The sequence below is a fragment of the Rhinopithecus bieti genome, unplaced genomic scaffold (assembly GCF_001698545.2).
Source record: "Rhinopithecus bieti isolate Rb0 unplaced genomic scaffold, ASM169854v2 scaffold_36004, whole genome shotgun sequence".
NCBI classification, from domain to species: Eukaryota; Metazoa; Chordata; class Mammalia; order Primates; family Cercopithecidae; genus Rhinopithecus; species Rhinopithecus bieti.
Window position 1 is genome coordinate 1394161 of NW_016815976.1, and position 16900 is coordinate 1411060.

Consider the following 16900-nt stretch of genomic DNA (forward strand, 5'->3'; position numbering starts at 1 on the left):
AAAAAAAAAAAAAAAAAAAACTATTTCCATGGGCCGGGTGCAGTGGCTCACACCTGTAATCCCAGCACTTTGGGAGGCCAAGATGGGCAGATCACCTGAGGTCAGGGGTTTGAGACCAGCCTGGTGAATGTGGCAAAACCCCATCTCTAATGAAAATACAAAAACTTAGCTGGACATGGTGGCTTGTGGCTCTAGTCCCAGCTACTCAGGAGGCTGAGGCAGGAGAATCACTTGAACCTGGGAGATGGAGGTTGCAGTGAGCCAAGATCATGCCACTGCTCTCCAGCCTGAACACAGAGTGAGACTCTGTCTCAAAAAAAGAAAAACAAACAAAAAGAAAGTATGTCCATGATGTTTCTGAGAGGAATAACAAACTGGGTAAATTTTATTGAGTCCTCACTATGTGATACTCACTCTGCTAGGCACTCCACATAAATGATTTCTTTTAATGCTCGCAGTAATCCCGTGAAGAGAATACTGGTATTAACTCCCAGGGGAGACTGAGGGTCAGAAAATTAAGTAATTTCCTTGAGGTTACCCAGCTAATAAGTAGCCAATGTAGGCTGAAGCTGTAACTCACCCTACAGGGTTTGAGAAATCACTCATTCTGTGTCTGAATCTTTTTAATTCAAGACTTACATCTAGGTCAATATAGTTTAAAATGTGCTTTATGAACCCAAAGTTTGGGTTATGATCTACCAGAAAACAACTTTACAACACAATTGCACGGTTAAGGAGCTACTTGTGTGTCCTATAAGGCATGCATACAATTCCAGAAATATTCTAGTGGGAATAATTTTCTTCACCACCACATGACTTTCCCTGGTAACGTGTTCTGCTTTCCCCCTTGTTTTGGGGGATCTTTTAGGTTGAGAGAGGGAGAGAAAAAAAGAGAAGAAAGTCGACGACAATGATGATGATGATGACGATGATGATGATGATGTTGATTGCAGTGGTGGAAGTGGTGGTAGCTAACATTTATTGAGGCCTTATGCGCCAAATGCTGTTGTGAGTGCTTTGTGAGCGTGATTTCATTTACCCATCAGAAAAAGCCTATAAAAGGCTAGTTAGTCCCCATTTTCATCAGGAAACTGAGTCTCTGAGAATGTAAGTAACTTGCCCAAGATCACAAACCCAGGTGGATGTTAGGGCCTGTGCTCTTAACCTCTACACTGTAGAAAGAAAGAAGAATTAAGTGGGAAATTTTTAGATCAGCCTTCCAACTTCTTTTAAATAGAGCCTTCAGATCCAGTTCAGCTATTGAAGAAGTTCCCACCTTTCCAAGGGCCCTGTTGTCTATGATGGGCATAAGTTTTGGGTGACAAGTTCAAAACCTTCACAGAATTTTCCCCAGAGGGCATATTTTAAAGGAGCCCGGGCTGTTGGAGGCTTTATTTCTTTAGTGCTGTTTTTTAGGATTAAAGTAGTTTTATTTAGCAAGTTTCAAATTAATATACTTGAATTAAGGGAAGGCAGTAAAGGAGTAGAAATTATACTTAAATACTTAGTACATGTCGTCAGCCCACAATTCTTATCTCTACAGACTTAGAGTACATTTTACTGAAAAGTTAGTGCCCAGGTGTTAGGGTAGCTCTGGAAAAGGCATATCTGAACCAAGGACTAAACAAAATGGGGAGGACTTACAATTTTCTTAATTGCCTCTTTTGAAGAATCATAACAAACCTGCTGCATTCCCATCCATCTCAAATAAAGCAAATCCAATTAATAAGCACTGTAAGTCCCGTGAGGAAGAGCAGAACAACCCAGACACCAAAGATTGTGCTGATAAATGTTTAATGACTGGCTTTCTGGGAGGGAAAAAGCCCTGGTTGGTGGCATTTGCCAATTCCCATGATGATAAAATCCCCACGAAGGCCTATTTCTAGCTATCAATGTGATATCCCTAAATGCGAAGTTGGGAAGAGATGTGCAAGATCGGCTGTCATGACCAGCAAACACACTACTCCATCCCTTACGGAGGAGGAATGGAAGACAGTCTGCTCTTTCAATGCAGTGGCTATCCTGGAGAGCTGCTGCTTCTGGAGATACTCACTGTGTGGCATTAGGCAAGTCACTTCACCTCTCTGGGCCTTTGTTTCCTCCTCTACAACAGACAATGTGGAAGATCCCCTATACCTCTAACATTTTAAAGTTCTAGAAGGCAGTGCCTCCTGCTTTTTCCGACATCCAAATGCCTTGAAGCGCCTTTCTGGAAAACCAAGTTAGCACTGTGCTGCATCCAAAAGTGCCTCCAATTTCATCTCCTGAGCATAAGGTTTGGAAAGGAGTGACTTACTCCCTTTTGCCTCTTTAAATGTGTAGCCAATGGGGCATCATACATTTTTTACACTTCTTTTGCTAGATGTGAGATCCAGGAAGGAAAGCATGGATGTTCCAGGGCTTTCTTGTTCTCCTGGGGTGGGAGGCTGCGTGTGATGCACTGATCCATTGCTGTATGCAATTTCTACCTCTCTACTCTTTCGGCAGCCGAGCAAGATTGTTGATAGTCTCCTACCTTTTATTTTATTTTATTTTTTACTATCCAGAACCCATTTACAAGAGTGGGAACTGCTTACATAAAATGGAGGGGCGGCAGGGGGTTGTGTTATTTTATTTTATTTTTTTTTTCCTGAAAGGTGGCACGTCTCTCAGCAAAGAGAAAAAGGCATGTTGCACAAGGCTTGCTGGCAGTGATATAAGCCAGCGCCGGTTTGCCTGTTGTCACAGCCAAAGCAAAATGCCACCTCTGCCTAGAAGCCAGAGTGCCACACTCCTCTTTTGTGTCCCTGAGATGTACCCATCATGAGGCCCTGGAATTGTAGGTTTGGCCAGGAGGTTGCCAGGATTGCTCGAAGGTCATCTTCCAATCCCAGGAGGCTGGGGGTAAGGGGAGGTTGATCATAGTTCTCAAAATAGATCTTTTGAGCCCCCCAGATTACATGTTAGCTACAGCTAGTAAATGTGGAATTTGAGGTCTTGGGTTAGCACAAGAGAGCCCCCCAGGTGCCAGGAGTAAGGTAGGGCTGCAGGAATACCAGTGACCCAGTGATCACCCTGTCCCTGGGCCCCCTCGTAACAAACCCAGATGCAGTAACAGCAAAAGCTCCAGAATCCCAAGGCAGGAGGTGCCAAAAACACCCCCCAACAACCATTACCAAAAAATTTTTTTTCAGTAAAATGTTCTCACCCCTAGAGGGGAAAACCTGTCCATGCCTGAAGCAGCTTGACCCTAGCAAACACCCTGCCTCCATGGAGTGAACTACAAATCAAAAAAAAAAAAAAAAAAAAAAGTACTTCCTACCCCTCCTGCTCCCTGGGGAGGGACAGAAGCTTCCTAAAACTGACAGTTTCGCCTCCATGATCTTTAAAAGAGCAGAAGTTGGCTGTGAGGCTGCAGTGCTGCCTCGATTGGGGTAGTGTGGTCTCTGTTGCGGCTGGGCTCCAAGGAGAGCCACAATTGGCTCTGATGAGGAAGGAGCCTAGAAATGAAAGATTGCAAAGAGGGCTTCTGTACACCATGGCTGAGACTGTGTCGTTTCTTGCAAGGTGAAACTTGGCAGTTCTACCTTGCAAGTAAAAACCTAAATTAATTTTTTTTTAAAAGAAATTAAGTCAGAAACAAGGCTTCGGAAAAACTGTGAGTGTTAGGCATAAACTGATTTTGGATGATCTTTAGGTGAGAAAGGGTGGAGTTACCATCAGAAACATGTTTTTATTTATGCTTTTCGAATCCCCACTGGTGTGCGATGTGTGTGTGTGCGCGCGCGTGCATGTGCGTGTATTGGTTAGCATGAGAGTATGCATCATCTCAATTCTCTAACCAGTCTTTCTTTTTTGCATCTTTTCTGTGCACAGTTCATATAGATCCCCTATAAATAAATATATAGGTCCATCCACACCTTTTCATTTTATTTGTAAATTGTTTGGTATAAGCGGCAGAGCGTAATGAAACCTGGTGAAGTTTAAAAGATTAGATTTTTTTTTCATACTGACACTTCATAACACTGTTCATATGTCTCCGAGTGAGATTTATGAATATATGAGCAGTACTGCAAAATTATACTGCACCAGAGACTTCCTGCACCACAGGGGTGGCAGTCTAAAGTGACACAGCTTCAAGCATTTTTCACAGACAAGAAGCAAAATTTAACCCCCTTAAGGGGAAGTATGATTTCAACAGCTTGAAATGAGCTCATTTGTAGATGTTTTTTTTTTTTTCTCTCATCTTCCATAATTTTTTGGTGTTAAGATTCAAACAGATTGCACAGCCAATGTAAGGGCACATAAGCTGCCCAGAGTACAGTTTGGCCCTTAAAGAGAAATCTTCATTCATTGTCTTTATCAGCACTCCTCAGTCAGGTAAATGAAGATAAACTCTCCCCTAAATTCCTAAGGCTGTCAGCCCAATTTCCAGTATTGTACTTAGCAGACAGGATGCGGAATTTTCAAATGGTAAGTGGCAAGGAACATCAATTAATCCAGTGGAGAAGCCTCATCTCTCTGGCACCAAAGACAGTGACATTAGGAAATAATTAGTGTCTTGAATCTAAATGGTGTAAAACTGACCAATTAAAAAAAAGAGAATCAGAAGAGTGAAAGATGATCTTTATGAATTGAAACATAGGAAATGTCTATCGTGGAAGAGTTCAATTAGATTCAGAGTCCAAACTGGTCTCTCTTAGATTGGCCCAGTATCCAGTACCTTGTAATTTTGTATAAACTAATGTTCATTAATCTCTATGCTCTCAAATTCTCTTTAACCATTTTGTTTCCTCCTGGAACAGAGTGGGGTACTCAAACATTGCCTGCTCTCTCTCTGCCCTATAAATGCTCCATGATGTGTTGGCTGGAGAACTTTTGTCTCTTTTTTCAGCAATGGTACAACAGCTCCATGAACGTGATCTGCACCTGGTTGACGGACCGGATGGACTTACAGCTTCACATTTATCAGTTGAAAACACTAATTAGGATGGTAAAGGTAAAAGAAAAAAATAATTATTCTTCTTTGCAAATAGCTTACTGAAATACATTTCATTGGCAAGCTGCAGAGCTTGCTTAACACAAAGAATATTAGTTTACATATAAAATAGTATCTCATACAAGAAAAACCTATGCAATTGTTTTGTGAAGCATGATAAACGTGTTACTCAGACAGCAGAGGGAAATTTAATACAAATGAATTTGATATCATTTTCCAGAGAAGAAAATACTTTGTTTTGCCATGCAAAATACTGCAGAGGCCATCGTGTCTTTGCATTAGACTTTCAAAAACTGGCTTTTGGTGCCATTATGTTAATCACATCCATTACCAATTTCATTTATAGTTTAATTAAATAAAATTTTGCCACTATTAATTTAATAGAAATATTTACCCCCAGCTATTTCTAAATATGTCCTGTGATCATTATCAGAATGCAAATCAATATTGTTCTCATAGTTAATTGAAGTAGTTCCTCTTACAATGCGTGTATACAATCAAATGTAAAGGATCGCAAAGGTGAGATAACATACCCTGAAAGTAGCTTTTTCCCTTGTTCTTGTGTGTGCGCCTTGGACTAATGATAATTATTTCAGTGTGAAATCTCAGTGGTTTACATGAAATAATAAGATCACAGAAGGGGTAAATACATTTTGATCATTTCAGTTTCCATTTGATGCTTCACCATAGAGGGTTTTAAAACATTCGTATGCAAAAATCTCATTCAAAGCACAAAGTCCTTTAAAATATTTTAACAATAAACGTAGCTGAACGTCTGTTTCTTAACAGTTTACCAAAAGTCCCTGCAACACCCGCTGCTGGGCACCCCACCCCCACCCCATTTCTTAGTCTGTTTTGGATCAGTACCATTTCACTTTACCCCAGAGCTTACGTACAAACAATTGCTGTTCCGTTGTGTGTAATTAAGGAGAATTATTATTATCTGCATTTGATCTCACAAAGCATCCGCCCGGGAAAAGTTATAGACAGCAGTGTACTACAGCTCTTAAAAAAGGAATGTATACACTCAGACTATGGACCCAGCCTCATTTTCACATTTTTTTACTTCAGTCCCTTAGGACCAGCTCAATAGTCGAGTGGTCGCCTGACCACTTGAATTCCATTTTCTGTGCATAAATACACTTTGGGGAATTTTTCTGTTTGACCCTTATTGGGTAGACATGAAAAGAAGATATAATTTTAATACTTAAAAATTATCTTCCTATTATTTCTATTTCCAGATTGGTATTGGAAATTAACAATATTTTACGAAGGAAAATATAAGTCAGAGGAGAGGTTTAATCTTAGCCTTTTGCCAAAAAAAAAAAAAAAAAAAAATGAAAATAAAAACCCGGGAGAAGGGATAAAGAAATGTCACTGCCAAGGGAACCCCTTCACTTTAGCAAAAGTGGGTTCAGCTTAACTAATGCCACAACTCGGAGCTATGAAGCAGAATTCACAACCTTTAAACCAAGAACATCACCCAGAGGCCTCCTCCTCCAGGGCAAATTTCCAAGGATATTTGGTTTTCTTTCTTGCATCAACAGCCACTTCATTTATTCATCCATTCATTCATTATTCAGCAAGCATTTATTTATTCATTAAACATTGGATAAATATTAGGTGAGCCTCTACTTGTATATTACCAGATGGAGGATTCAAAAATGACTAGATGTGGTCTCTGCACTTAGGCATTGAGAGTCTAGTTGGTATACACATTGCTATGGAGTCTGAATAAAAGAGAGAATACTCAAATGCTTTTACCTTTACTTTCCCCATCATATTCTGGCAAAAATTATGTTATTCTAAGTGGCAACAGAACAAATGGTTGAAACGTATAAAAATTTAAGTTAATTGTCTGGATATCTGGTCCACACCATGCCTAACATTTACTCAGTCTCTTACCGGTCCCCATCAAAGTGAAAACACAGTTCAGGTAGCTGTCTAGCTTCCTCTTCTCAGCAAGCCTTGCAGGTTGATGCATGATTGAGGATAACCTTGTAATTTAATGTCTAAACCAGATTACTTTTATGTTATTGGACTTCACTAAGCCAAACTGGGTTCACTCGTTAACTCTATAGTCATTACAACTTGTGACCTTCAAGAGGGGTTGACATTATGATTGTTGCTATCATGACTTCATTAGATGGACTATTAAAAATAGAAATAATGGGCCGGGCACGATGGCTCACGCCTGTAATCCCAGCACTTTGGGAGGCTGAGGTGGGCAGATCATAAGGTTAGGAGATCGAGACCATCCTGGCCAACATGGTGAAACCCCGTCTCTACTAAAATACAAAATTAGCTGGGCATGGTGGTGGGTGCCTATAATCCCAGCTACTCAGGAGGCTGAGGCAGGAGAATTGTTTGAACCCAGGAGGCGGAGGTTGCAGTGAGCCGAAATGGTGCCATTGCACTCCAGTCTGGGCTACAGAGCAAGATTCCATCTCAAAAAAAAAAAAAAAAAAAAAAAAAAAAAAGAAAGAAAGAAAAGAAAAGAGAAAAGAAAAGAAAAAAGAAATAATGATGGGAGTGGTGTTGATGTATGTTAGCATTCCTTGTCTTGCCCCTTTAGCAAGTTTCCTATATCAACAGGAGAAACAAACAGCAGAATCAGTAGCTGAAATGATATGCAGTGTGATGAGGAGAGTTGTAGTTAGAGAGAGACCTTTTAAAAAAAAAAAAAATTATGAAGTAGACAACAGCCAGATGCTTCTGGTCATATTCAATTAACACTGAAGGATTTCTAGAAAAACAGTCCTTGAGATACCTAAGGAAATCTGAGAGAAACCGCCTGAAGGAACAAAGAAAGAACGTGTGATGCGGTAATACCAAGCCATTGTTCTTGAAAAAGAGCCAAATTTCTTCCCTGAGACCATAAAGTTGTGAACGGAATAGATACAGTTCTTTCCCAAGGAGATAAGAAATGAGTCACATGCCTGCAACATATTGATGAGGCATTAGCGCTCCATCTTTCTCATAATTGCTGCTGCCTGTGATAGGTTTCATATACCAACATACATATGTCTGTCTTGTGAATGAGACAGAGGGATATCAGTACAGCTCATGCAGTTACAAGACTCAAAAATACTAAAACCAGACTGCAACAGGAATCACAAAATACCATAACCACTCAATCCATTATTTATGTGTTATAGCCCTTTCCTGTGTCTATCATATTACACTAACCTAAGAGAAAGAACCAGTCCACAAAAGGAACCAAAACAATGATGGAACATTTCCCTTTATGGAACTGAATAAACACAAGCTTATGTTCTTTGCTTTGTCTCATCTAATATAGTTTATCCTGTCACTATTTCTCATTTTCTGTCATTCAAAGGATCTCAGTTTTCAATACAAGTGAAATCTAAGCACAGTGGCTTTTATTTGACAATGCATAGAGTGTGATGTTTAGCTGAAGGTCAGTGCTCTCACACCCACACCTGCTTTTACCTTCTCCATCCCCATCATGGAGATGAGATCTCTCTCATCACTGTATCTTTTCCCTTCTTAGAAAACCTACAGAGATTTCCGATTGCAAGGGGTCCTGGACTCCACCTTAAACAGCAAGACCTATGAAACAATCCGGAACCGTCTCACTGTGGAGGAAGCCACAGCATCAGTGAGCGAAGGTGGGGGACTGCAGGGGATTAGCATGAAGGACAGCGATGAGGAAGACGAAGAAGACGATTAGACCGTTTGGTCCTAGAGTCCACTGGGACAGAGTCTTGTAATCAGTGCATGTCCTTAGTCTGTTAGTTAAACCCATTAGGGAATTTTCTGTCAACTACCATGCCCATGAGATGTTTATCAATACAACTGCCATTTTAGCTATGTGGTACCAAGATTAGCAAATGACCTTCATATCCACTGATTTCCTGATGTCCATGTCTATATGTTTACAAGCAATATGGAGCACCATTCTTTAAATACTGTTCATGGAGAATACATAGTCTTACCACTAGGCGTGTCCCTGTTATCAGCAAAGATCAATGATGCTTCATTCATGTACTGTGTATGCATTGGTGGTAAATGGATGTGAGGGCAAGTATACCAAGTACATTCACTGTGTTTCACGTATGTGGATGCCAGTTAATTAAACCAGTACATAAATAAATTAATTAAAACACATAGATCTGCTTTGTGTTTTATTTTATTTTTTGAAAACAAAAGGCAAGTCTCCAACAATCAACTTTTGATTCTTTCTGTTCCCCTAAAACTAAAAAATGAACCCCTTGTGTCCTTGTTAACCCATGCTTTCATTTACTCAAATAATTAGCCAAAAAAGGATGGCTACATACCAATAGATTGATTCTCTTAATTGCCATGGCAAAGGGGCAATCCTATCATGACTTAACATCAAGCACACAGTTCAAAACTACTGTCTTCTGTCAAAGTTTTCTCCTTTTAAATGTTATTTTGCTTTTATGTCTCAACTGTGTATGTAAAAAAAAAAAAAAAAAAAGAATATTTAAATTACAACCCTAGGACTAAAATGTGTTTATAATAAGATGTGGATATTTCCTTCAGTAGATTGTAACCATAATTTAAATATTTTGTTCCACACTGTTTTTTATATCTGTCATGTACATTGCATTTTGATCTGTAACTGCACAACCCTGGAGTTTGCTGCAGAGCTATTTCTTTCCATGTAAAGTAGTGGATCCATCTTGCTTTTGCCTTATATAAAGCCTACAGTTATGGAAGTGTGGAAAACTGTGGCTTCTCAATAAATATTCAAATGTCCTAAGAATATACGTTTGGGTCTGTTTTTCTCTGTCTTCTTTGAATGCCAGAACTGAAACACAACAAGAAGAAATAGGAAAGGGAGGGAAGAGGTAATTTTCATAGAGTGTTCTTGAAACTGTTAGAGTGGGTCGTTTTCAAATGCTTGTAGTTCTCCATGAGAGACTGCCTAAAATTCCGCTAATTCAGACTCCACTAATTCAGAATCCGTGGGCATTTGGACATGTTGGACAGATTACGCTTGCATTATAGGATAAATAAGGGTTTGCTAAGCAAGTAAGTAGTGTAAACGAGAGAAATGTTTCTCCTGTACGAAGAGAAGGCCAACAAACTGTTTTTAAGCACCACTTTAACAGCAGTGTTTGCATTCAAACAAAGTGTGTGCCAATTATATATGATTCTTATATATTTGTTAAAGCATTTTACAAGATTCTCTAAGATATGGAGTACTCTACTCACTCCTCAGGCCCTGTCAGCAGTATAATCACCTAAGTTTGTAAGAAATTAAACATTTTGTAGCCTTGTTTGCTTTATTTGCGTCTGTCACTAAACCAGTCTGATCTTTCCTGGAAGCTGACTGAGGCTTTAGGGAAACAGCTACTTTTCCAACAGAACCAGGTAGAATGGTCACCAGTTGTTCTCTAAAAAATAACCACTTTAGACAACATGTCTTGCTCTGTTTACTTGAGGTCTGCAGGTACAAGGCAACAGTACTTTCTGCCTTTGTGGGCTTACAAAAAGAGGTCATATTTATTGAACAACTATGCTATGCCAGGCATTCTGCATGTATTACCTCATTTAAATCTCACAACAACCATAAGAGGAGAGAACTATTGTTATCCTCATTATAGATTAGGAAATTAAGTTCAAAAGGGTTACACTAACTTGCCCAATAGTTAACTCCATGCAGAAGCATTAATCCAGAGATAAGAGCATAAAACTATTAATACAAATGGTGGGGATATGTCTTTCAGGTATGACAAAACTTTGATTGCCCAGGGGCACATAGTTAAGTCAGAATGGCACAGCCAAGATTTTTGAAAACATATTTTCATTATATTTTGAGTTGCAAAATGAAATCATATATCTTGTAACAATTAAAATTTTTTTATCATTTTTTTTGAGATGGAGTCTCTTTCTGTCAGCCAGGCTACGGTGCAGTGGCACGATCTCTGCTCACTGCAACCTCTGCCTCCCAGATTCAAGCGATTATCTTGCTTTAGCCTCCCAAGTAGCTGAAACTACAGGGATGTGCCACCATGCCTAGCTAATTTGTGTATTTTTAGTAGAGACGGGGTTTCACTATGTTAGCCAGACTGGTCTCGAACTCCTGACCTTGTGACCAGCCCACATCGGCCTTCCAAAGTGCCGAGATTACAGGTGTGAGCCACCACACCCAGCCTACAATTTTAAAACATGCAAAGTAAAGAGGGAATGTCTGTCCAGTATATGAAAGTTAGCAAAAGGAGGAAAATGTTCAGGAGCCCTGCAGGAAGGCTAAGTGAATGGGTTAGATAACTAACCAAAGGGCACAATGTAAAAGTCATTAGGAAAACTAAGCCAGAAAAGACTTGGTTTCCAAAACCAAGGTTAAATTAAAAACTTCCTTCAAAAAAAGATTCCACTGCCTTGCACTGAGGATCTTGTTAAATAGCACCCCAGCAACCCTGGGAAAGGGGTATGGGTAAGGAAATGACATCAGAACACATCAGAAAGCACTGATCACGTTATCCTTGACCACTGCTGGCCTCAGTTTATTCTGACCACAAATGCAAAGACAAGAAGACAGCTTTGATATTACTTTTTGTTTCTTTGGGATGGTATCTTGAGTGACCTTCTTTTTTCTTTTTTAGTTTTTTTTATACATACAAAAAGTACATGAATCCTAAGCCTACAGCTCAATGATTTATCATAAAGTGAACACACTCGCGGAACAACTACCTAGCTGAGAAATAGAACATACCGAAGACCCCCGAGGAACCCATGTCCATGCTCTTTCCCAAACTCTACCCACTCCTTACACCCCAAAGGTAAAAACTATCTGATTTCTAATGGCATAGAATAGATCAACTTGCTTAGTTTAACCTTTTTGTCACTGCTATCACAGTACATATTCTTTTGTGTCTGGATTCTTTTGCTCTACGTTACATAGTTGGTGTAGTTGTGGTTCATTTATTTTCATTGGTGTATAGTAGTCCAAGTTATAAATAGACCATAATTGATCTAGCCATATAAAAGTATTGTTTTACATTTTGGGCTATTATGAATAATGCTGCCATGAATTTCCTTGTACATATGTTTTGGTGCAATTGCTGGGTCCTGGAGTAAAGGTATTTTCCTTTTCAGAGGATGTGGCCAGTTTTCCACAGAGGATGAACAAAGTTATGCTCTCACCAGCAGCAAGTTAAAGACTCCATTGTTCCACATTTTTGACAACATTAGGTGTTGTCACTCTAATTTTTGCCATTCTGGTAAGTGCTGTGGTGGTTTATAATTGTAGTTCACTACCAAATGAAGTTGATTGCCTTTGAAATTGTGTATTGGGAACTTCGATAGCCTCTTTTGTGAAGTGCCAGTTTAAGTCTTTTTAAAACATGCAAAGTAAAAGAGGGAGCATCTGTCCAGTGTATAAAAGTTAGCAAAAGTAGGAAAATGTTCAGGAGCCCTGGAGGAGAGCTAAGTACATTTTTTATTTTGATAGCCTCTTTTGTGAAGTGCATGTTTAGCCTTTTATTCCTTTTTTTTTTTAGTCAGAGGAAAATTCAGAGCTATTTGAAGGCTAAGGAAGACACCACAGGAAAAAGTGCCAGTTAGATGTAGGAGATATCAAGGAAATTGTGAACCCGATAGAAAGGCGTTCACTTTATGAACAATTGGTCCACAAATACTTGAGTACATACTGGTCAGGCAGGCACTGTGCTAGGAACACCTGGACTCTTTCTGTTCCATTCCCTTCATCAGTCAGAGAGACCTTTCTAAAGGCAAGTATGATCCCGTTCCTCCCCTAATTAAAAGCCTCCAATTCTTCCCCTCCCCTTAGAATGAAACCCAAACTCCTTAAGGTGGCATTCAAGGCCATGAACAATCCAACCCTTGCCTACTTCTCCAGTCTCTTCTGTTAACCCTACTCCTCTTACTCCCAGGGTTCATCCACACCCACCACCTTCAACTTCCTGCTATGCACCATAGTTCTTCCCACCCGGGGCCCGCCTCCAAATGACCTCATCTCATCCATCAAATCCCCACTAAACTGGATCTCCCCAAGGAAGCCTTTCTAAACACCACCCTCAGTTCAGCATCTATTTCCTTAGTATATATCCTCATGACAGTATCTACTTCTCTTAGTATTCACACTACTCATGAATGGGTTATGTACATTGTTACATGTTTCATATCTCTTTCCTCTACTTCAGGAGGGTACAGGCTATACCAGCTTCTCCACCCTGTCCCCAAGGTACTCAATAAATATATGACAAATAACGAAGGCTGAAAGTACAAGGATGGAGATGATCTGTTGCTATTCTTGTAGAACTTATAATATAGGTAGTATGAATCTTCCAAAGACACAGACTAAATATTATAAGATTCAGAGGCGGGAGAAGGAAAGGAAGCCTTCCTTGAGGAGGTAGGCCTTAAAGAGCCCATAGAGAGGGCTGGGAAGGACAAGAACAAGACCAGGTGGAGGCCAGGGGACGTGCCACTTGACTGGAACACCATAGAAATGGGAAACTATTCTCTTCTCTGGTGGATTCCCAGTGCACATAGTAAACACTCAACATATACATGTTAACTTAAGACATTAATGAATATGCCCAGTTTGTTAAGAAAGCCTGCTTCATGGGAAAGCTTAGGCAAGACGTTGGGAGAGATTATCATGGGAAGAGTAGATTGAAGTGTCAAAGGAGGACATTTAGTTCCACTTAGTTTGGGTTTGTTGGTCTGCATAGCCAAGAACTAACTACTATTTTTAATTTTTTCAAAACATTTAAAGAAATTTTTTAAGTTAAAAAAAATCAAATAGAACAGAATTATATGAAACAAAACGTTCAAGCCTCCCCCCCCCCAACACCCATTTCCCCAAAGTAGCCATTGCTAACAGATGGGCATATATTCTTCCAAATATGTTCAAATCATATACAAGTATATTGGAGATTTTATATATATATATAAATGATCCCAATATATAAATGAGAATCATCCTGAGCCTACTATTTGGCAAATCACATTTTCCATTTATCAGTATAGATAGGATCATTTGTACCTCTGCACATATAGACTTTCCATATAGACCATATAGACCACATATAGACCAGTACTTTGGTAATGGATGTAATGTATTTAAGGAGATTTTCTGGTCAAAGAAGAAACAGGAGCAAAATAAGATAAACTGAAAATCTAGGATGAAATTAGGATGGATCAAAACATAATGGAGGAAATGAGCCATCTGTGGAAGTGACCCAAAAGACTGTTTGAAAATGTGTGACTAAAGAATTTCTGAAACACCCCAAATCCAATCCCAGTCTAACTGCACTATATCACAGTTATCTGTTTATGTGTCTGTCTCCCTGCTAGACTACTGCCAACTAGTTGAGGTCAGGGACTGTGTATCCATTTCTGTATGCAGTCTGGTGCCTGGGATGTAGTAGGCACTCAATAAATGTTGCTTGACTTGAACGCGTGCACATCAGCAATGTACACCTGAGTATGATCATGACCAAGAAAACATAAACTAAATTTATTGCAATATATTCTGTCTATAAGGAAGGAATTACTAAAGAAGGAATTACAAAAGAACATGGGGAATCATGATGGCTTTAGAAAATCTATCCACCTCACCTCAATTTTCAGTGCAGGTATGAACAGCCACACTGTCATAAATTTGAATTTCTATAAAAATTTTAGGAAATCAACGAAACAACAAGAGTTGTGTGACTAGTGTTTAAGCATGAAATTGAATAAGTTCATTTCCTTTAAATTTTAAAATTTAAGTGTGTTCTCTTTGTGGCTAATTTATATCAGACACATAATTAACAAATCTGAAATTAAGTCAAATTAGGCATAATTCTGCAATTCTTGGTAAACAAATTTTTAAAAATCAATATTCATCTTTTATTCAAGGTTGTTTTGCTTCTTCATCTAAATACTAAAATTATCATCTGTTTTCCTTCTTATGAAACCATGCATTTCATCTAAAGTTGTAAATCTGCATTTGTTGTAACTAAGCAAAACATGAGAAAAGGGCTGATGATGGTGCAATCTGCCAGCAGAGTTCTCTACCCTGACAGTACATTGAAGGTCAAAGAAAAACACTGAACAACAAATTAATCACAGCCACCAGCTAACAGAGGGATAAAACGATTACAATTAATACATACACACAAGTACAAATTAAGAGGAATGCAAAGGCAACAACAAGCAAAAAGTACACAAATAAAATTTTTCTTATTTCCTAAGAATTGATGGTGAGATGGCCAAAAGCAATTGTAAACATGATTAAGTTGGCATATTTCCCTCTGTCCATCAAAAACAAGTTGGCTTGTTTCCTGGGCAGCAAATACAATTGCAAAGAATAAACAAGGTTTTGCTTAAAGCAGGAAACATGTGATTAAAGATAGTACAAATTTCAGAGAAAGTGTCAGAAATTTTGGAATGTGTTTAAAAGAAAATCAAAGGCAACATAAGAAGACAAATACTGGTGGTATTTGGTGCAAAGAAAAGTACAGTTTATGTGGAAGCTATGGCTAGGTTTCAAATTCTAATGTCACTATATTATTGTAAACAGAACCACTGAACTATGAACCTCACTCAGTCATCTCCTACACCTCCTGGAACAGGGCTTTGAGCATGATAAATTCCTCCACAGTATTTTTTGGTTTGATTAGTCTAATTTTGAATAAAATTTTTAAAATCAGACATCTGTAATCCCAGCACTTTGGGAGGCCGAGATGGGCGGATCACGAGGTCAGGAGATCGAGTGCATCCTGGCTAATCCGGTGAAACCCCGTCTCTACTAAAACATACAAAAAAAAAAACAAAACTAGCCGGGCGAGATGGCGGGAGCCTGTAGTCCCAGCCACTCGGGAGGCTGAGGCAGGAGAATGGTGTAAACCTGGGAGGCAGAGTTTGCAGTGAGCTGAGATCCGGCCACTGCACTCCAGCCTGGGCGACAGAGCGAGACTACGTCTCAAAAAATAAAATAAAATAAAATCAGACATCAAGATTATAGATCAAAAATTCCAAGGCATATGAAGGATACTGACATCACAATGTATTTGGAAAATCTGAACTCTTCAGAGCTCTAATTAAATGACAATCAATAAATTTCAGGTTGCATCTACTCTTTGTCATCTCCAAACTTCCATAACAAGGCTGCTATACACACAGTCTTAGGTTAATATGCTCTTGGAGAACACAAGGAAAAGTTGGTGCTGTCCTAGAGAAGAAACTTTCACAAAGCAAACTGAGGGCAGAGGTGGAACTAGAGACTCAGGAGTTGATCTTGAAACAAGCACTCATTTCTCTCCCAGTAAATTAGAGAAAGATGACCTCTGAGAATAAGGAGGGCTAGATCTTGTTATTACAAATGATGGAGCTCATACCATTCTATTTAAATATTGAAGTAAAGATGAAAGCAAGAGACCGCAGGATTTGTAGACCATTGGGCAACAGGTATCACAGGAGCGAATAGAAGGAAGAGGTTGTGAGCATAGGTTCTGATAGGTTCTGGGGTCAGGATGACCTTGATCCAGATTTCAGATGATCAGCGGTAATCATTAGCCACGTGACCTTGGGAAAATTACTTCATTTCCCTAGGCCTCAGTTATCTCATCTGTAAGATATAGTCAGAATCATACCCTAGGTATTGCCCATTGTTATAAGCCCATTGGGTTGTCATCAAGATTAAATGTATTTCCATGTGTGAAGTGCTAAAAAAAAAGAAAAAGAAAAAAGGCATACATTCTAAGTGCTCAACAAATGTTAGCTGATATTTTACTGTTAGCTTCTTTCTTTCTTTCTTTCTTTTTTTTTTTTCTTGAGACAGAGTCTCACTCTGTTGCCCAGGCTGGAGTGCAGTGGCATGGTCTCAGCTCACCATAACCTCTGCCTCCCAGATTTAAGTGATTCTCCTGCCTCAGCCTCCCGAGTAGCTGTGATTACAGGCACCCTCCATCATGC

At 39.3% G+C, this 16900-nt stretch overlaps 1 protein-coding gene across 1 annotated transcript in view; it reads left to right on the forward strand.

Annotated features, from left to right (window-relative positions):
* The window catches only part of CADPS (calcium dependent secretion activator), a 497883-nt gene extending 488152 nt beyond the window's left edge, over nucleotides 1–9731 (forward strand). Inside the window, exons 29-30 of the mRNA XM_017854222.1 lie at nucleotides 4874–4978; nucleotides 8493–9731. Coding sequence (XP_017709711.1) covers nucleotides 4874–4978; nucleotides 8493–8672 — 285 coding nt within the window. The 3' untranslated portion in view covers nucleotides 8673–9731. The remainder of the gene's footprint in view (nucleotides 1–4873; nucleotides 4979–8492) is intronic.
* Nucleotides 9732–16900: the final 7169 nt, after the last annotated feature.